Source organism: Pristiophorus japonicus, chromosome 5, assembly GCF_044704955.1.
Source record: "Pristiophorus japonicus isolate sPriJap1 chromosome 5, sPriJap1.hap1, whole genome shotgun sequence".
Taxonomy (NCBI): domain Eukaryota; kingdom Metazoa; phylum Chordata; class Chondrichthyes; family Pristiophoridae; genus Pristiophorus; species Pristiophorus japonicus.
The window spans coordinates 56,695,532-56,718,109 of NC_091981.1; the positions used below are offsets into that span (position 1 = coordinate 56,695,532).

Here is a 22,578-nt window from a genome sequence, read left to right on the forward strand (position 1 = left end):
AAGTGACTCCAGATCCACAGCAATTTGGTTGGCTCTTAATTACCTTCTGAAATGGCCTAGCAAGCCACTCAGTTGTATCAGACCACTAGGAAAAACAATAAGAAAACTGGGCGACCATCCGACATCGACCTAGGCACCAGACTCAAACACGGCAAAGGCAAACCCAGCCCAGTCAACCCTACAAAGTCCTCCTCCCTAACATCTGGGGACTTGTGCCAAAACTGGACACCAGTATAACTCCCCATCTCTTCTTCAAATAAGTGCTGTGGGATCTATTACATCCACCTGAGAGAAGAAACAAGCCCTTGGTTTAACAGCTCACCTGAAAACCTGCTGTCCCGCAACATCCTGATCATAGTCATACTCGCCTTTCAGCCAATGTCAATAACTCCTCCATCATTATCCCTAAGTATGTCCAGCAGGACGGACCCATCAGAAGTGGCAGCACAGTGGTATACAGTTGGAAGGAGTGGGCCTCATGGCATCAGGTCAAACATGGGCAAGATAACCTTCTGTTGATTATCACCTACCACCCTCACTTGGTTGATGAATCAGTACACCACTTGGAAGAAGCACTGAGGATACCAGGGGTACAGTATATACTCTGGGTGGCGGACTTCAACATCCTTCATCAAGAATGGCTTGGTAGCACCACTGTTGGCTGAATCCTGAGGGCATAGCAGCCAGACTGGGCCTACGACAGATGGTTAGAGAACGAGCACGAGAGAAAATCCTACTTGACCTCATCCTCACTAATCTATCTGTCACAGATGCATCTATCCATCAGTGGTGCAGCAGGGAGGGATTCAAATTCCTGGGGCATTGGAACCAGTTCTGGGGGAGGTGGGACCAGTACAAACCGGACGGTCTGCACCTGGGCAGGACCGGAACCAATGTCCTAGGTGGAGTGTTTGCTCGTGCAGTTCGGGGGGGGAGTTAAACTAATATGGCAGGGGGATGGGAACCAATGCAGGGAGACAGAGGGCAACAAAATGGAGACAAAAGCAAAAGACAGAAAGGAGATGAGTAAAAGTGGAGGGCAGAGAAACCCAAGTCAAAAAACAAAAAGGGCCACTGTACAGCAAAATTCTAAAGGGTCAAAGTGTAATAAAAAGGCAAGCATGAAAGCTCGGTGCCTCAATGCAAGGAGTATTCGGAACCCAGGAGAGGGCTTTGAGCTAGTTCGAGTGGGTGAGAGCTCAGATGAACAGGACCCCAAGAAAGAATGCAAAAGGCAGGAGGCAACAGAGCAGAGTAGCACTGGGGTAAGTGTAAACCACAAGGTGATAGGAAGGGACAATATGTATGAATATAAAGGGGCTGCAGGAGGGGTCAAAACTAAAAATCATGGTTTAAAAACTAGTATTAAAACACTCTACCTAAACGCACGCAGCATTCGAAATAAAGTAAATGAGTTGACGGCACAATAAATTACAAATGGGTATAATTTGGTGGCCATTACAGAAACGTGGTTGCAGGGGGGCCAAGACTGGGAATTAAACATACAGGGCTATCTAACAATTCGGAAAGATAGACAAGAAGGGAAAGGAGGTGGGGTAGCTCTGTTAAGAAAGGATGATATCAGGGCAGTTGTGAAAGACGATATCAGCACTAATGAACAAAATGTTGAATCATTGTGGGTGGAGATTAGAGATAGTAAGGGGAAAAAGTCACTGGTGGGCGTATTTTATAGGCCCCCAAATAATAACTTCACGGTGGGGCAGGCAATAATCAAGGGAATAATGGAGGCATGTGAAAAAGGAACGGCAGTAATCATGGGGGATTTTAACCTACATATCGATTGGTCACATCAAATCGCACAGGGTGGAATTCATAGAATGCATATGGGATTGTTTCTTAGAACAGTATGTTACGGAACCTACAAGGGAGCAAGCTATCTTAGATCTTGTCCTGTGTAATGAGACCTAGTAAAAGATCCTCTCGGAATGAGTGATCACAGTATGGTTGAATTTGTAATACAGATTGAGGGTGAGGGAGTAGTGTCTCAAATGAGCATACTATGCTTAAACAAAGGGGACTACAGTGGGATGAGGGCAGAGTTGGCTAAAGTAGACTGGAAACACAGACTAAATGGTGGCACAATTGAGGAACAGTGGAGGACTTTTAAGGAGCTCTTTCATAGTGCTCAACAAAAATATATTCCAGTGAAAAAGAAGGGTGGTAAGAGAAGGGATAACCAGCCGTGGATAACCAAGGAAATAATGGAGAGTATCAAATTAAAAACCAATGCGTATAAGGTGGCCAAGGTTAGTGGGAAACTAGCAGATTGGGAAAGTTTTAAACGACAGCAAAGAATGACTAAGAAAGCAATAAAGAAAGGAAAGATAAATTACGAAAGTAAACTTACGGAAAACATAAAAATAGATAGTAAAAGCTTTTACCGATATATAAAACAGAAAAGAGTGAGTGGTGTGCCACAGGGATCGGTGCTGAGACCAAAGCTGTTTACAATATACATAGGTGACCTGGAAGAGGGGACAGAGTGCAGTGTAACAAAATTTGCAGATGCCACAAAGATTAGTGGGAAAGCGGGTTGTTTAGAGGATACAGAGAGGCTGCAAAGAGATTTAGATAGGTTAAGCGAATGGGCTAAGGTTTGGCAGATGGAATACAATGTCGGAAAATGTGAGGTCATCCACCTTGGAAAAAAAACAGTAACCGGGAATATTATTTGAATGGGGAGAAATTACAACATGCTGCAGTGCAGAGGGACCTGGGGGTCCTTGTGCATGAATCCCAAAAAGTTAGTTTGCAGGTGCAGCAGGTAATCAGGAAGGCGAATGGAATGTTGGCCTTCATTGCGAGAGGGATGGAGTACAAAAGCAGGGAGGTTCTGCTGCAACTGTATAGGGTATTGGTAAGGCCGCACCTGGAGTACTGCGTGCAGTTTTGGCCACCTTACTTAAGGAAGGATATACTAGCCTTGGAGGGGGTACAGAGACGATTCACTAGGCTGATTCCGGAGATGAGGGGGTTACCTTATGATGATAGATTGAGTAGACTGGGTCTTTACTCGTTGGAGTTCAGAAGGATGAGGGGTGATCTTATATAGAAACATTTAAAATAATGAAAGTGATAGACAAGATAGAGGCAGAGAGGTTGTTTCCACTGGTCGGGGAGACTAGAACTAGGGGGCACAGCCTCAAAATACGGGGGAGCCAATTTAAAACTGAGTTGAGAAGGAATTTCTTCTCCCAGAGGGTTGTGAATCTGTGGAATTCTCTGCCCAAGGAAGCAGTTGAGGCTAGCTCATTGAATGTATTCAAATCACAGATAGATAGATTTTTAACCAATAAGGGAATTAAGGGTTACGGGGAGCGGGTGGGTAAGTGGAGCTGAGTCCACGGCCAGATCAGCCATGATCTTGTTGAATGGCGGAGCAGGCTCGAGGGGCTAGATGGCCTACTCCTGTTCCTAATTCTTATGTTCTTCATGTTGTTATGATTATCTAACTAGTCTAACCACCGCCCTTGACATTCAAGGGCATTGCCGAATCCCCCATGATCAACATCTTGGTGGTCACCATTGACGAGAAACTTAACTGGACCAACAACATAAATACTGTGGCTACAAGATCAGGTCAGAGGCTGGGTATTCTGCAGCGAGTGTCTCACCTCCTTACTCCCCAAAGCCTTTCCACCATCTACACGGCACAAGTCAGGAGTGTGATGGAATACTCGCAACTTGCCTGGATGAGTGCAGCTCCAACAACACTCCAGCTCGACACCAACCAGGACAAAGCAGCCCACTTAATTGGCACCCCATCCACCATCTTCAATGTTCACTCCCTCCACCACCGGCGCACCGTTGCTGCAATATACACCATCTACAAGCTGCCCTACATAACTCACCAAGGCTTCTTCGACACACCTCCCAAACCCGCGACCTCTACCACCAAAGATAAGGCAAAGGCAGCAGGCACATGAGAACACTCATCTGCAAGTTCCCCTCCAAGTTACACACCATCCTGACTTGGAAATATATCGCCATTGGGTCAAAATCCTTGAACTCCCTCCCTAACAGCACTGAAAGAGTACCTTCACCACAAGGACTGCAGCTGTTCAGGAAGGTGGCTCACCACCACCTTCTCAATGGTAATTAGGGATGGACAATAAATGATGGCCTTACCAGAGATGCCCACATCCCAAGAACAAATAAAAGAAAAACACATTCCAAAACAGCAATAAGTTAAGGAACCAGATAATTTTCTGCAGTGATGTTGATGGAGCTATAGATGTTGGCCAGGACACTGGGGGAACTCCCCTGCTGTTCTTTGAATCTTTTTATATCCACCTGAGGGTATGACATCTCATCATAAAGACAGCACCTCCAACATTGCAGCACTCTTTCAGTATTGCACTGAAATGTCAGTCTGGATTATATGTTCAAGTCTCTGGAGTCGGGCTTGAACCCATGACCTTCGTGACTGAGGTAATAGTACTACCACTGAGCCAAGGCTGATATCTTGGTAAGATATAGAAAGTTTGAAAAGTAGGATAATTAGTGGACATGAAATTTTAGGTTTTATAACTTGAGTACAACAGCAAAGAGAGGTAATGCTGAAGTTAGACAAATCTTTGCTTAGGCCACAGTTAGAGCATTGTGACTCGTTTTGGCATCTGACTCTCGGAAGAAAGTTGGGGTCATGGAGAGGGTACAAAAGGCTTTACTAAGTCCATACCAAGGATAAGGTGCTTTACATATATATAGCGACTGGAGAAACTGGGACTGTTTTCGCTTGAAGGTCAAGAGGAGATTTGATAGAAGTGTTCAAAATTGGATGGGAGACAACACTTTGCCTCTGGTCAGTGAGTTGGTAACTAAAGGGCACAACCTTAAGATCAGCAGCAAAAGAATAATAGGAGAGCTTAGGATATGGAATCCCTTCCCGGAAATGGTTGTGGAAACAGAACTGTAATAGCTTTTAAAATGGAAGTTGATAAATATTTGAAAAATAATTTTTTTAAATTGTTTAAGAAAAAAGGGCACAGAAATGGGTCTAAATGAAAAACTCATTCAAAGAGCATCAATCGGCTAAATGGTCTTCTTTTGCACTGCAACAGTATGATTGTGACGGGGAATCGAAAGGTATGGTTGAAAAGGAGATCTTTTCAAAGCAAGAAGGATGTGCAAGGTGGATAGAACTGGGGGTAAAATTCCAGAAGGCTGCACTTTGCGGTTGAGTTTTGAAGGAGTGAATGTAATTTGCAAGGGCCTAAGGCAGGAGATGAACACTAAAGTAAAGTGATCTCTCGCCGCCTACAGATCAGGGATCTTGGTGTGTATAGTTTAGTGTTATGCTTCTGGAACAGACTTGCAGGGTGCCCTAGGATGTGCTCGACAGAGTTGATCAACCTCATTTGAAGCATCTTGACTGACTTTGAAGATGAGGCTATGGAGAGAAATGTAGATGAGGGGGCAAATTTTGAAATTGTCATGCTGAGGAATGGAATGGCAGTGAAGCTTTGGAAAGGATTGGGATGATCAGAGTCTGGGACAAATTGTGGATGATGACTTGGGCTGCAGTGTTCTTGATGAGTTAGAGCTTCTGATAACCGTTTTACTTGTCTGGGAAGGGGTGAGGAAAGGTTCTTTATGCAGAGCATTTCTTTATGGGTGGTTGTATCAGAGTATACATAGTCATGTACAGCAGTCAAGGTTACTTTGCATTTTGTTTCTATAAGCTAATCTAGGCATGTAACTATCTAATGGCTGCAACGTGATTTTATCCCCTGAATTGAAGTTTGTGTCTGTATATACTAGGTGCATGTATAATCCAGTACAAAAAATAACTGAGACCATGTAATAAATCATATTTTTTTAACTTTTTGTACTAATCAAGGTGTGGGTTTTTGGTGCTGGGGAATGGAATGCCTCAAGTATTCCCAAGTGAAACCCAGCATGGTTACATGCAGACTAAGGCTTCCTCTCTTTTGCCAAGCAACATTCTTCAACCTCAGCCACACAATTCTAAATTTAAACATTGAAGCTGTCAAGGTTTCTTTTTTGTAAGGGGGAGTAGAAATAAGATCACATTTAACCTTATTTGTATTTAAGGACAATGAAGTCATCTATATTCTGAGAATTTGTTAACTACTAACAGTAGTGAGATTTGAAGACAAAGTGATTTCAGGAGAAGGACAGACTATTTAGAAATCTGTCTAACAGCTTTATGTAATATCAAATTGCAGACCTGTCCAGTCTCCTATGGACAAAATAAACTTCTCATTTGATGGAAAAATCACGGGAGATACCTCTTTTTAAATGATTGTGCCAAACATTTGAACTATTGAAAAACAAAGAAAGAACAAACTTGCAATTATATTGCCTTTCATGACCTCAGGATGTTCAACTGCGCTTTACAACAATTAAGTACTTTTGAAGTGTAGTCACTGTTGTACTGCAGGAAATGTGGCAGCCAGTTTGCACACAGCAAGATCCCACAAACAGCAATGTGATAATGACCTTTAAGGTATTGGTTGAAGGATAAATATTGGCCAGGACACCAGGGAGCGTTCCCCTGCTGCTCTTTGAAATAGTGTCTTAGGTTCTCTTGTGTCCACCTAAGAGGGCAGACAGGACCTCAGTTTAACGTCTCTTCCAAGAGATGCTACATCCAACAGTGCGACACACCCTCAGTACTGCATTAAGTGTCAGCTTAAATTTTGTGGTCAAGTCTCTGGAGTGAATCAAATAATACTGCTTAGGAAGCAGAACAAATCTTCAAAGTTGTTTGTAATTGGACAGGCAGAGTTACTGAAAGATAACAGACTGCTTTCAAAATGTAGAGGTGGTTGTCTGTCCATTCTTGATCAGATTTTGTTTAATGGCTGTTGCCTGAAGAAAACCCCAAGTTTGCACACAGTGCCATACAACAGTTGTTCATGGCACTCTGCAATCCTTACTCATAAGGGAGGGGGAAAGATCAATGCCTTTCTCTTTGCCCTACAAGTACAAGTACAGGTGCAGCGTCCAAAATCCGGAGTTCCAGAATCCGGGCTCTGGACCGATCGGTGGCAGCGTTGTCCGGAATCCGTAAAATGTTCTGGAATCCGGACCCGCCGACCCTGCCCACCTCGGGGTCCCGTCGCTGCCCGACCTCTGGCCTCGCCCTGCTGCCATTGCCCTTGCCGCCGCTGCCCTTACCTTGGGGCCTCCTCACTGGCCCACCCCAACACCATCTTGATGGCGGGGCCCCGCCCGAACACCTTCTCCTCAGCGGGGCCCCGCCCGAACACCTTCTCCTCAGCGGGGCCCGCCCGAACACCACCTTCTTGGCGGGACCCGCCCGAACATCATCTCCTCAGCGGGGCCCGCCCGAACACCTTCTCCTCAGCGGGGCCCGCCCGAACACCTTCTCCTCAGCGGGGCCCGCCCGAACACCTTCTCCTCAGCGGGGCCCGCCCGAACACCTTCTCAGCGGGGCCCGCCCGAACACCTTCTCCTCAGCGGGGCCCGCCCGAACACCTTCTCCTCAGCGGGGCCCGCCCGAACACCTTCTCCTCAGCGGGGCCCGCCCGAACACCACCTTCTTGGCGGGACCCGCCCGAACATCATCTCGGCGGGACCCGCCCGAACATCTTCTCGGCGGGACCCGCCCGAACATCTTCTCGGCGGGACCCGCCCGAACAGTTCTTCCATGGCGGGACCCGCCCGAACAGGTCCTCCTCGGTGGAGCCCCAACCGAACAGCTCCACCTCGACGGGGGCCGGCAGCCCAAACAGCTCCTTGGTGGCAACCCCTCTTTCTGACGTTCCAAAATCTGGTAATACCCGAACCTGGTCTCGGGTGTTTCTGGATTCACCCAGAAAGATGATCCAAAGTCTGGAAAAATGCGGAATCCTGAACGGCCTCGGTCCCGCGGGTTCTGGATTCTGGACGCTACATCTGTTGTCTTATTTTGAGCTGATGGCTCGACTATATGGTAGATCTTTGTATCAGAGGAAAAATCATTTATGTGGGTGAGCAGAGGTTGAAATCTCTTGAGGTACTTCACAATGCATTATTTTAATGTGCACTGACTGCTGCATAGACAATCTACAACATACTATAAAGAGCAAGAAATAAATGACCACTTTTGTTTGTGGCATTTATTGAGAAAGGTTGGACTGGGAGAATTCCACGCTCTTCCACAAATCATGCTGTGGGATCTTTATCGGCCGGAGTGTTACTAATTTAGCAAATTTGACACACAATCCTTTGCTTAATCTGCTGAATTGCTCCCAATGCTCCCAAGGTCTTGTCTATGGGATTAATGCTACTTCACTACCTCGCACTGATCCTTTGGATATTCATTTCCTTCCTCGTGATTTATATTATCAGAGATGGAGTTTTTTGAGAGATGGTGTCACGTTAAAATGTTAATGGGATTCTCTTCACTAGAGATAAAACTGCATATTCCCTACTGGACATGTATTGGACCCAATGGCTCAGCCTTTAGTTACTTTGAGGGATACCTGATACAGGTTGGGCTATGACACTGGCTTTATCTGTTCCCTCTACTCGGAACTCCTACACAGCATGCGAGCCCCAGGTCGGCAGAAGAAACATTTCAAGGACACCCTCAAAGCCTCCTTGATGAAGTGCAACATCCCCACCGGCACCTGGGCATCCCTGGCCCAAGACCGCCCTAAGTGGAGGAAGAGCATCCAGGAGGGCGCTGAGCACCTCGAGTCTCATCGCCGAGAGCATGCAGAAACCAAACGCAGACAGCGGAAGGACTATCCACCCACCCTTTCCTTCAAATACTATCTGTCTCACCTGCGACAGAGACTGTAATTCCCGTATCGGACTGTACAGTCACCTGAGAACGCACTTTTACAATGGAAGCAAGTCGTCTTCAATTTCGATGAACTGCCTATGATGATGATCTGTTCCCTGTACTGATGAGTACAGTTGTTAGTTGATGATTTTTCAGGTGAAGAGAAAAAGATGGACTAATATGGAACTTGAGATTTGTAGGTGTGATTTTACTTGTAACTGATGGCTGAGCAGAAAGAAATCCCTTTTGTAGTCTGGCGGAGAAAGGACAGAACGTGTTCCTAATGGTAGGAACTTCAATGGCAAGGCCCTGGGTCGCAAGTCTGTAATCTTTCAATATAATGACACTTGTCAGGCCATATATATATGGTTATTCATGATGGATGATAACTATTCTAAATGACTTTCGAGTTTTACCCTAAAGGACTTCCATTTTAGGTGTGGCAGGGAGCTATAGTCCTCCCCGTGTTTTTCTACCCCCTAACCCAGGTGGTTACAATTTCTAATATCTGTTAGGTCTTAGCAACACATTCTATGTTCTTGTTTATATTGGTAAACTGAAGTTTCAGTCCTCACTGAGCTTAGAGGTGAATTCTGTGTTCTACATTGAACCTGGCTTAAAGTAGATCATCCCCTAAAACCATGGTCTACCCCTATTGATTTGCCATTGCATCCAGGTGCCTTTTGGGGTCCCTGCAGTACTGGTTTATTTTGTGCTTATAATTATTTGCTGAAAGTTAATTATTAAATCATTTTCTTTGCACGCAAGTATTGTCCTGTTAAAAATTTGCAGCGCATGAGCCCAGTAGATCCAAGTCATTACCATATTGACTGTAAACATGACAGCTGCACGCTGTCAGATGTTGCAAACTGAATTAGTCTGCAGAATTATGGCATTAGGATAGGGTAGAAATGTCAAAGCAGCTTTGCAGAAATTGGTTTCAGTTTTGCTCCCTAGTTTGGGGAGGGGGGGAATGTAATTCAAATGTAACATTTGAGCACTGTAATCTAGTCTTACTGAGTTCAGACCAAAATGATGCTTTGTTGTGGAAATCAGAATTCTTGCTGTGGGAAATTTGGCCTTCGTTTTGCCTTCTCTATGTCATTTATAGAGGAAGTTTGCTTATTTTTGGCAATTTACTCAATTTTGGCCTTGATAATTGCTGTATGCAGTGGATGGCACGAAGGCACATTGCATAGTGAAAATTGCTATGTTCGAACTACAAACTGGTATAACTGTTCATTTTGAAGCTATCCTTAGGTGCTGAGTAAAGCAATAACCTTATAGAGGTTGTATAAACAGGGTGTTTATACTGAAAGTTTCATATCTGGTGTGGTAATTTAAGTATTTTGAAGTATTTGCAAATAAGCAGAAATGTTTTTTTGTAGCCTTACTTTTGCTTCAATGTGATCACTCCTATGCAGTGAGTGGAGCTTTGCTGTATCCAGTTATGTTCTTTAGTTGATCTGCAGTAGTTTTTAGTGTGTGGGTGGTAACAATATTTTGAGTGAAAACAAAACATTCCTGATAAAGGAATGCAGATGTTCTGTCAGACAGTATAATGCGGATGAGCACAAATTGATTTGATGTGGCTAAATCAGCCAAAATCAACTGAGATAAGCTTGTATTTCCTATCGATGAGAGAGAAATTATTCTTTAGCATACATATAGGCCCAAAAATTGCTGTCAAAATAATGAGCTCTCGCCATTATTTATGCGCAAATGCCACAGCAACTTCAGATGAGGACAGATGCCCGAGTAAACACGGAAATCAAAAGGTTGCAGTCGGAGATGCATCACTGTGCCGTTAGCTTCACGAAAGCGGCGTCTGGCTCACCAATCACATGCATTGACCAGCGTGAAGTTGCTGTCATCATAGTTGGTCCCTCGTATCGAGGATGACTTACTTCCACGCCAAAAGGGATGAGTTCACAGGTGTTTCAATGAAGGACCTAATATTCCAGGTCCTGAACTACATGTTGAAGAGTGGAAGATGCCTGTGCATGGATTTTTTTTAACGTGTGGTGGCTGTTGCACATCAGTCATCACACGGGCTTGCTTGGTCCAGCGGCAAGGATTAACCAAGGCGACTGCAGACCAGCTCTGCTGCACGGACCTGGTGCGCACACGTATTGCAGTGTAGGCCGGCCCGTGCTGCCCCTGGGCCCTCGCCTCTCCTGGGCCCTGATCACATCGTCCACGATCTCTTGTCGCTCCTGCGCCTCAACCTAGCCGCTCCTGCTGTAACTGCCCACGTTCCAATCAGTGACCAGGATTCTATTTGTCTGCTGACTCCACACGCCCTAACCCCTCTTGTGCTGTGCGGTACCTTATCAAAGCCCAGTAGAAAATCCAAGTATATGACATCTACTGCATTACCCTCGTATACTCTCTCCATTGCATCTTCAAAGAATTCTATCAGGTTAGTTAAGCATGACTTAGCCTTTCGGAATCCATGCTGACTATTTTTTTAATTACATTTTTTACAAGTAGATGCTCTTCTATCACTTCTTTTAAGTTGCTGTACTTACACAGTAGATATGAAGTAAATTCAGTACAAAGTTAAGTCAAGTCATTTTGAGTTCCCTTTTTACGGCGTGATACAAGTATTAATTACTACCAGTTAACCTCTCTGGCCTGAAAATTAACAATTACAAGTGTGGAGTCTCATTCCTTCAGGTTTTAATTGTTTCAAGATTTTTTCATTTAAAATTAATTTTCTTTTTTACTTTTTCTTTCTGCCCCTTTTCTCTCTCTCAATCCAATCTTTCTTTTGTTCTCTCTTTTGCTTTCTGTACCCAATTTGACATTGAATTCGCCATTCTAACTTGCACTTTCTTGTTCAGACCTTGTGTTGTTAATTTCAGAATCCTTCAATTTGATTGGTTAAGGTGATGCACGGTTGCTTGTTCTGTTCACTCATTTCCCAGATGCCAAATAGAGATTGCCACGCCTTTTTCATCATGCACTTTCAGCAATTTGCAGCAATATCGTCAAAATTAAATAGGACAGGGGCAAGTCCAACTAACTGCGGGCACCATTTGTTGACCTGCCATGGCAATTCTTGGGCCATACACAAAAGTCAAACATGGAACTATCGCTGACTTTTGCTTTTCATTGTTATAAGTACTGCTTAGAGCTTCAATGGACATGCATCAGCTTCGATTGAACTGTACAAGTGACTAAACTGAGCCTCAGGTGCTTTGGAGATTTTAAATGTGAGACAAAAAGCTGGACATCCATATGGACCTAGTTGATTATCCAGTGATTCACATTATCTCTTTTATGCAGCTTTGTACTAATTTTTTCTTTGTTCAAACTGTGACCTTCCAACCCCACCCATCCCATCCCACCCTTTTATGTGCTTAAAGAGCCTTTCATTTTTGGGTTCTCTCCTTGAAGTGCAGATGACCTCACAGTGACTGTCAGCAAGTGATTAACCACAGAAGCATGTAAAAGAAAGAAAGACTTGCATTTATATAGCGCCTTTCATGACAACCGGACAAAGCGCTTTATAGCCAATGAAGTACTTTTGAAGTGTAGTCACTGTTGTAATGTGGGAAACGTGGCAGCCAATTTGCGCACAGTAAACTCCCACAAACAGCAATGTGATAATGACCAGATAATCTGTTTTTGTTATGTTGATTTAGGGATAAATATTGGCCAGGGCACTGGGGATAAACTCCCCTGCTCTTCTTCGAAATAGTGCCATGGGATCTTTTACATCCAGTGGTTTGTAGTCAAGTGGTTTGTAGTCAAGTATACAGATACACCGCTTTGAGTACTGTTGAGGGGGATGACTCATCAGGGGAGGGCAGCAGCAGCCAAGTTCATGGCACCGTGGCTGGCTCTGCTGCACAGGAGGGCAGGAAAAAGAGTGGGAGAGCGATAGTGATAGGGGATTCAATTGTAAGGGGAACAGATAAGCGTTTCTGCGGCCGCAACCGAGACTCCAGGATGGAATGTTGCCTCCCTGGTGCAAGAGTCAAGGATGTCTCGGAGCGGGTGCAGGACATTCTGAAAAGAGAGGGAGAACAGTCAGTTGTCGTGGTGCACATTGGTACCAACGACATAGGTAAAAAAAGGGATGAGGTCCTACGAGACGAATTTAAGGAGCTAGGAGCTAAATTAAAACGTAGGACCTCAAAAGTAGTAATTTCGGGATTGCTACCAGTGCCACGGGCTAGTCAGAGTAGGAATCGCAGGATAGCTCAGATGAATACGTGGCTTCAGCAGTGGTGCAGCAGGGAGGGATTCAAATTCCTGGGGCATTGGAACCGGTTCTGGGGTAGGTGGGACCAGTACAAACCGGACGGTCTGCACCTGGGCAGGACCGGAACCAATGTCCTAGGGGGAGTGTTTGCTAGTGCTGTTGGGGAGGAGTTAAACTAATATGGCGGGGGAAGGGAACCAATGCAGGGAGACAGAGGGAAACAAAATGGAGACAAAAGCAAAAGACAGAAAGGAGATGAGTAAAAGTGGAGGGCAGAGAAACCCAAGGCAAAAAACAAAAAGTGCCACTGTACAGCAAAATTCTAAAGGATCAGAGTGTAATAAAAAGGCAAGCATGAAAGCTCGGTGCCTCAATGCAAGGAGTATTCGGAACCCAGGAGAGGGCTCTGAGCTAGTTAGAGTGGGTGAGAGCTCAGATGAACAGGACCCCAAGAAAGAATGCAAAAGGCAGGAGGCAACAGAGCAGAGTAGCACTGGGGTAAGTGTAAACCACAAGGTGATGGGAAGGGACAATATGTATGAATATAAAGGGGCTGCAGGAGGGATCAAAACTAAAAATCATGGTTTAAAAGCTAGTATTAAAACACTCTACCTAAACGCACGCAGCATTCGAAATAAAGTAAATGAGTTGACGGCACAATAAATTACAAATGGGCATGATTTGGTGGCTATTATAGAAAAGTGGTTGCAGGGTGGCCAAGACTGGGAATTAAATATAGGGGTATCTGACAATTTGGAAAGATAGACAACAAGGGAAAGGAGGTGGAGTAGCTCTGTTAATAAAGGATGATATCAGGGCAGTTGTGAGAGACGATATTGGCTCTAATTAACAAAATGTTGAATCATTGTGGGTGGAGATTAGAGATAGTAAGGGGAAAAAGTCACTGATGGGCATAGTTTATAGGCCCCCAAATAATAACTTCACGGTGGGGCGGGCAATAATCAAGGGAATAATACATATCGATTGGTCAAATCAAATCGCATGGGGTAGCCTTGAGGAGGAATTCATAGAATGCATACGGGATTGTTTCTTAGAACAGTATGTTACAGAACCTACAAGGGAGCAAGCTATCTTAGATCTGGTCCTGTGTAATGAGACAGGAATAATAAACGATCTCCTAGTCAAAGATCCTCTTGGAATGAGTGATCACAGTGTGGTTGAATTTGTAATACAGATTGAGGATGAGGAAGTAGTGTCTCAAACAAGCGTACTATGCTTAAACAAAGGGGACTACAGTGGGATGAGGGCAGAGTTGGCTAAAGTAGACTGGAAACACAGACTAAACGGTGGCACAATTGAGGAACAGTGGAGGACTTTTAAGGAGCTCTTTCATAGTGCTCAACAAAAATATATTACAGTGAAAAAGAAGGGTGGTAAGAGAAGGGATAACCAGCCGTGGATAACCAAGAAAATAAAGGAGAGTATCAAATTAAAAACCAATGCATATAAAGTGGCCAAGGTTAGTGGGAAACTAGAAGATTTGGAAAATTTTAAACGACAGCAAAGAATGACTAAGAAAGCAATAAAGAAAGGAAAGATAGATTACGAAGGTAAAGTTGCGCAAAACATAAAAACAGATAAAAGCTTTTCCCGATTATATAAAACGGAAAAGAGTGACTAAAGTAAATGTTGGTCCCTTAGAAGATGAGAAGGGGGATTTAATAATGGGAAATGTGGAAATGGCTGAGACCTTAAACAATTATTTTGCTTCGGTCTTCACAGTGGAAGACACAAAAACCATGCCAAAAATTGCTGGTCGTGGGAATGTGGGAAGGGAGGACCTTGAGACAATCACTTTCACTAAGGGGGTAGTGCTGGACAGGCTAATGGGACTCAAGGTAGACAAGTCCCCTGGTCCTCATGAAATGTATCCCAGGGTATTAAAAGAGATGGCGGAAGTTATGGCAGATGCATTCGTTGTAATCTACCAGAATTCTCTGGACTCTGGGGAGGTACCAGCGGATTGGAAAGCAGCTAATGTAACGCCTCTGTTTATAAAAAAAAAAGGGGGCAGACAAAAGGCAGGTAACTATAGGCCGGTTAGTTTAACATCTGTAGTGGGGAAAATGCTTGAAGCTATCATTAAGGAAAAACTAGCGGGACATCTAGATAGGAATAGTGCAATCAAGCAGACGCAACATGGATTCATGAAGGGGAAATCGTGTTTAACTAATTTACTGGAATTCTTTGAGGATATAACGAGCATGGTGGATAGAGGTGTACCGATGGATGTGGTGTATTTAGATTTCCAAGAGGCATTCGATCAGGTGCCACACAAAAGGTTACTGCAGAAGATAAAGGTACGCGGAGTCAGAGGAAATGTATTAGCATGGATCGAGAATTGGCTGGCTAACAGAAAGCAGAGAGTCGGGATAAATGGGTCCTTTTCGGGTTGGAAATCGATGGTTAGTGGTGTGTCACAGGGATCGGTGCTGGGACCACAACTGTTTACAATATACATAGATGACATGGAAGAGGGGACAGAGTGTAGTGTAACAAAATTTGCAGATGACACAAGATTAGTGGGAAAGTGGGTTTTGTAGAGGACACAGAGAGGCTGCAAAGAGATTTAGATAGGTTAAGCGAATGGGCTAAGGTTTGGCAGATGGAATACAATGTCGGAAAATGTGAGGTCATCCACCTTGAAAAAAAAACAGTAAAAGGGAATATTATTTGAATGGGGAGAAATTACAACATGCTGCGGTGCAGAGGGACCTGGGAGTCCTTGTGCATGAATCCCAAAAAGTTAGTTTGCAGGTGCAGCAGGTAATCAGGAAGGTGAATGGAATGTTGGCCTTCATTGCGAGAGGGATGGAGTACAAAAGTAGGGAGGTCCTGCTGCAACTGTACAGGGTATTGGTGAGGCTGCACCTGGAGTACTGCGTGCAGTTTTGGTCACCTTACTTAAGGAAGGATATACTAGCTTTGTAGGGGGTACAGAGACGATTCACTTGGCCGGAGATGAGGGGGTTACCTTATGATGATAGATAGAGTAGACTGGGTCTTTACTCGTTGGAGTTCAGAAGGATGAGGGGTGATCTTATAGAAACATTTAAAATAATGAAAGGGATAGACAAGATAGAGGCAGAGAGGTTGTTTCCACTGGTCGGGGAGACTAGAACTAGGGGGCACAGCCTCAAAATACGGGGGAGCCAATTTAAAACCGAGTTGAGAAGGAATTTCTTCTCCCAGAGGGTTGTGAATCTGTGGAATTCTCTGCCCAAGGAAGCAGTTGAGGCTAGCACATTGAATGTATTCAAGTCACGGATAGATAGATTTTTAACCAATAAGGGAATTAAGGGTTGTGGGGAGCGGGCGGGTAAGTGGAGCTGAGTCCACGGCCAGATCAGCCATGATCTTGTTGAATGGCGGAGCAGGCTCGGGAGGCTAGATGGCCTACTCCTGTTCCTAATTCTTATGTTCTTATGCTGGCGGCATTTTTCTCCTTTGCCCCGCCCCATCTCCATTTCCCACAATATGGTGCCCTGACTTTACTTGGCAAAACTTGTCAATTTTTATAAACTGACTTGCGCAAAAGGTCTTTCCAACTGCCTCGTTTTCTTCCTCCACCTGTGCCCCAGATTGAAGCATGGAAAGACTAGGTTGAATCTTATGTTCACACCCACTACTTCTGATTCACTGTGACTGATCACGTCAAATTCTGTTTTTATTTGTGGGGGTTCAGAATTTTACTGGTGTTTTGGAAATTGCATGCCACAACTTTGCCCCTCCTTCCATAAAAAACATAAATCAGTGGCATTGAGCATACTCAGCGATTTGGAGAGGGAAATGTTTTCAAGCTGAAACAGTTGCTGAAGCTGTTTGTAATAGTTGCCAAAGATTGGTTCTTGTGTATTAGCTCTATTTGAGTTCTGCAATGTTCTTGCATATAAATGAGATTAATATTGTGTTATTTTAACTATTTAAAATATATTCCTTTCTTAGGAGTCGGCACACCCTGAAAGTTAGAGAGCATAAAGTGTTGGGCCCCTATGTAGATGGCTTGTCGCAGCTGGCTGTTACTTGTTTTGAGGTGAGTATGTGCATTAAACATTCCACTTATGGCCTGCATCTTCATTGTCAGCGTTTCCGTAAAAATAATTAGCTACAGTAATGGTTCGTGCTCCCTCTGTGGTTGGTAAATTTTGTAAGATCTCAGTTGAAGTATGCACCACATCTGCTGGGATTTTTAGTACAAAAAATTGGCTCTGCACAACTAGCTAAATATTTTGTATATTCATGAACACCTCAGTATTGTTGAGATCAAAAAACTTCAGTTCAGAACTGCAGTTCTGTAACATCTTTTCAGGCTTGTTGTCTTAATGGCTAATGTTTACTAAAAAGATAATTTGAATTCTCAACCTTTTTTGTTTGTATTTTTAATATATCATTTATGAAGTGCTTATGGGTGTCATCTATATTGAATTTGGGTTGTATTGGAAACGGACAAAATCTGAAAGGCCTTAGATTGGTCCTTGTTGGAGTTGCAGCCTACATTTGATGCGTGCAGCTATTTGCAAAACACAATTATGCCAAGATATTGGGCTCAATTTTCCCCAGTTATCTGCGCCAGTTTATAGGCATGCGCTGCTTTTTTTTGCGTAAATTAAAATATCCAAGTTTCCCCAAAGCTTGTGCGCTAGCATAACTCAGTTAGGTATGATTTTTTTTTTAGGTTAGTATTTTTTTGCGTCATAAGCTGAAGTCTGCGCCTATTTTTCACATTTAAGCAAGTTTGATCAACTTGCATTTTTCCTAGGATGGTGTATGTGACCACTCCCAAAAAAACCTTCTGGGCACTGAAGAAAAACCAGCGCACATTAAAAAATCGGCACAGCAAGACGGAGTTTTGGAGGGACTCGAGAAGGCAAAGAATATGCATCATGAAGCTTAGTTCTTTCAAAGTTAAAAGGGAGAAAAAGAAAGCCTAATGCAATTCTTTAATTTTTGATCTTTTTTTCAAAGTACCACGTCACCACCGAATGTCTCCTCACTGGGCTCAAGGGTCGGAGTGTTGGCCGGCAGAATCGCTCCCTCACCCAGACACGGGCTCGGCTTCAAAAGAAGTCCAGTGGCGGGGGGCGGTGGAAGCCGAACTGAAGGGATGAGAACCCTTAGACTACCCAGCAGCTTCAAAAGAAGCCCGGGTGGGGGGGCGGGGGTCTGTCGGCCAACCCTCGAGCCCGGTGAGGAAACGTCTGGTCGGTGGTGGGGTGGTCCTTTGAAAAAAATCAAAAATAAAAGAATTGCATTAGACTTTGTTGCCCCTAATGTCTTCATTGAATGCCTAGCTTCCCGTTCTAAGCAAGCCTATTGCGCTTGTGCAGACCAGGGTGTGGTCAATACCAGAGCGTCGACCTTGGGGAGAGAGAGAGAGAGAGTAAAGAAGGCTTGAGTGCTTTATCCTGCTGTTTTGAGCTTGCAAAGATGCAATTTAATTATGGGGGCAATATTGACTACTGTACATCGTGCAAGCCTTCTGTATGATGGTGCTGCGGAGGAGATGATTGATTCGGCATCATCGCATGAGGAACCTCAGAGCACGTCGGATGATGGGCAGGAGGCCTTACCCACGTAGGGTATATCGAAACAGGTGTTCATACCTGTACCTGAGTGATGCAGACTGTGTGAGAAGGCTACGTTTCCGCATTGAAGTTGTAACCGAGATCTGAGAGTTAGTAAAAAGCAAACCTGCACCCCAGAAGCGTCAGGAGGTTTGCTTTGTAAAATAAAGGTTGAAGTAAAGGTTACAGCTACACTTTCATTTTATGCATCTGGATCATTCCAGGCCGCAACTGGGGATGTGTGCGCCATTTCTCAACATACAACACACATCTGCATTCGGCAGGTGACTGCTGCATTATATACCCGGAGGAATGACTGCATAAAATTCCCCATGACCACCCAGGCAATGCATGACAGGGCTGTGGGCTTCTCTAGGATTGCTGGCTTCCCAAAGATACAGCGCTGCATTAATTGTACCCATATCGCTTTGCGAACACCTTTTGGAGGATTCCGAGTTGTACAAGAACAGAAAAGGCTTCCACTCCGTGAATGCGCAGCTCGTCTGTGACGACGTGCATCGCACCACGGCAGTTGATGCGAGATACCCTGGAAGCACCAATGATGCATTCATCCTATGCGAGTGCGTTATATCTGCCATGTTTCAGCAGCAGCCAGAAGGTCAGAGCTAGCTGCTGGAAGACAAAGGGTGCGGCCTCGCCACCTGGCTCATGACACCCCTACGCGTAATCCGGACAGAAGTTGACTGGGAATACAACATGTCGCACATTGCAACGCGCAGCATCATTGAGAGGACCATTGGCATCTTGAAACAGTGTTTCCGATGCTGGACCATTCCAGAGGCTACTTGCTGTATTCCCGTAAGATTGTCGGTCAGTTCACTGTTGTATGCTGCATAACTTAGCCATCATGAGGCAGCAGCAGCTGGTATTAGAAGACCCAGTGGCTGATGATGAGGAGGAATATGCAGATAACGAGGAGGAGGAGGAAGCCATGCAACTACCTGAACCCGGAACACGACGGCAGAGGAGGTCGGGCTGTCGTGCCCCTTTAACGATTGCGCGAGCCTTGCACTAGCAGCTCATCCGTAAATGCTTTGCTGCCTGAAGGATCAGCAGCAACTATTTCAAATGGACCATGTTTACTGTTTGGACCTGTTCTGTAATATTGTGTTGTGTTAATGGAACAAATAATGGAAATGATGATTCTTTAGTTCAAAAAGTTGCGTTAATAATGGAACAAATAATGGAAATGATTTAGTTATAAATTAAAATATTCTTGTATCAAGCTTTAAAGTTTTCAGTTGAAGATCACTTGCAAGCTTTAAGATCACTTACAAACTTTTAAACTTGTAGATTTACATCACTTACAAAAAACTTTTAATTTGAGAACAGTTACAATAATAATAACAGCAGCAAAGAAAGGCTGTACCCATCTCTCCTCCACCTTATTCTAAGACCGCTCGCAACGCTTGGTCTTGTTGACTCCACCCCTGCCTGCAGGCGGTGGCGCAGCGTTTCTCGGGTTGGTAGCAAGCTTATTCTTTCAAGCATCTCGGGAAATGCACACTTCTTGATGGGCGTGGGTCGGTGGTAATGTGGAAGGCCTGGCTTGGGCCTCTTCAGAGGCTGGTCTGGGGATTGGAGAGGGAACGGCAGTTGATTCCGTCAATGGTTCCGGAGTCTAGGCGTGTTCCTTTATTGCAGCAGCTAGCTCCGACATTCCCTCCCTCATGTTCACCGACAATGTATCAACTACCTGTAACAATCCCTCCCTCATGTTCACCGACAATGTTCCCATTTCTCGTGAGAGTGTTGTTACTTCTCCCGACAGTCCCGGTACTACTTCACCCACCCCACTGATGGTGTCCAGGAGTGATTGGGTAAGGTCAATGCTCCCCGCACTCATTGTCATCATCTGAACCACATCTGTTAGATCCTGCACCTCAGGAGAATGCTGTCGAGCTCTCCTTCCCCTCCTCCCACTGGGACCCACAGCCTCGGACGGTGGGGCCCTGGGTGTGCCTCCCTGCACCCCACTGGAATCCCCAGCCTCGGACTGTGCGAAACCATGGACTGTTCCAACTCACGTACCACTCAAAAGGGGCTGGCACCTCAATGGGCGACACCAGCCCTCCTCCAGAGTGAATAGAGCAGTGGGGGCTTCATCCTCCCCCCTCCTCCTTACCCCCATGCTCTTGGCTTGTCCGCTTCTGAATAATCTTCTGCATCGGCTTCAGGCTCGTCAAGGTTGGCTTCAAGTTATTCAAAATATAACAGAACAGACAAATGATTAGCAACAGAGGAGTGGACAGGGACATGAGTAGGCTCACACAGCACAGGCAGCAGGCTGGTTTGAAGGACCACGATGAATGATACACTTTGCATCAACCGAAGCGTAGCTAACAGAGCCATCCCCATGAACCGAAGCATGGTTAGCCCGTGCAGTACTTGACTTTTAGCAAAGCCAGAATATGGAATTTGCAGGACTTACCCTCTCCCCGCAAATGCACAGAAGGTGGTGGGGGGGGGGGGGGGGGGCATCATTTTTTTGACGCAGACATTAGGCTCCACCCCACCGAAGCTAAAGGACAGGCTGCATGGCGCCAATTTCAAAAATTAAAATGGGGAAACTTGCAAGTTTTTTTTTGGCGTAGTCGGGGCCAAAAAAAACGGGAGTAACTCTTGAAATATGCCAAAAAACGTCAGTGGGGAAAATTGAGCCCAATGGAGTTAGTTTAGAAATGCTGATAAGTGCACAGTGATTTGTTTCAAAATTTATGTCTCCAGGCTCTTTGCCTGACGTGGATTAATATCATTTTGCCTAATTATAAAGTTTTCTTAATCCACCATTTGAGCTTGGAATATGTTGAAGTTGAAAATTCATTTAAGGTTCATTATTTGAGGAATATATAATAAATTGATCACTTCTGACTGCAGATTTTTTAAGGTTTAACAAAGCAAAAAAACTGAGGTGCAACCGTGGAGTTGAATAAATGACATGCTCTTCGGCCTCTCTATTCGGCTGTGTAACCCGTCTTTAGCATGCCAGCAGACTGGCATGAATCTTCCTCTGATTTGTTTTATTTCTTCCTCTTCATGCCTGGCCTTTGGTTGTGTTTCCACATAACATCATTGAGAAAAGATACTGAGCCATTTGGGAGATGATTGGATGAAACCTCATCCCCCTGTGCCGCCATACATTTGATGCTCTTACGCGCTGTGCCACTTAACAATATGATGTATTTCGATATGATCTGTTATCCTGATCACAATTGCTGAAGAAATTTCAACAGTAACATCTTGTATTTATATAACTCCTTTAACATAGTAAAATGTCCCAAAGTGCTTCACAGGAACTTTATTAAGCAAAATTTGACATTGAGCCACATGAGATATTCGGACAGGTGACCAAAAGCTTGATCGAAGAGGTCGTTTTAAGGAGTATCTTAAAGTTGGAGAAAGAGGCGGAGAGGTTTAGGGAGCCAATTCCAGAGCTTGGGGCCTAGGAAGCTGAAGGTACGGCCACCAATGGTGAAACGATTAAAATTGGGGGTGTACAAGTGGCTAGGAACATGCAGAAGCCAACTGGGCTATTTTTTAAACAGAATTTCCCAAAGATTATCTCTCATACTTTTTCTTGCCATCGGGCACTGAATAATCTTTTGTGTTTTTACGATGGTGCATTTAAAATGCGTTGAGTAGTTTTTAACAGATGGACTTACTTTGTCCTTCCTTGTTATCGGGTGCTCAGCCTGGGTTCAATAAGACCAACTCCATCGAAGAAACCAACCTTTTTTTTAAGCTAAGAAAAATACTATTTTTTGCTAAAGCATGGGTTGTGAATGTGTATAAACTTCACAAAGGTGTCAAATTTGTGTTGAGGTCTATAATGGGATGTGAGTTTTGTGAGTGACCTTCTCCGATTCAACCAGTCCATTTCAGGGTGTTGCTGGATATGGCAGCAATAATGCTGTGTTTATTTGAGCCATGCTGCCTTTCTCCAGTATTGATTCTGCACACACATTACAGAGATCCTG

The 22,578-nt window shown here is 44.5% G+C and overlaps 1 protein-coding gene across 2 annotated transcripts in view; it reads left to right on the forward strand.

Annotated features, from left to right (window-relative positions):
- kif13a (kinesin family member 13A) overlaps positions 1–22,578 on the forward strand; it is a 331,493-nt gene that overhangs the window by 192,661 nt on the left and 116,254 nt on the right. For both annotated transcript variants that reach the window (XM_070880643.1, XM_070880644.1), the window contains exon 7: positions 16,962–17,049. In XM_070880643.1, the coding sequence (XP_070736744.1) occupies positions 16,962–17,049 (88 nt within the window). The remainder of the gene's footprint in view (positions 1–16,961; positions 17,050–22,578) is intronic.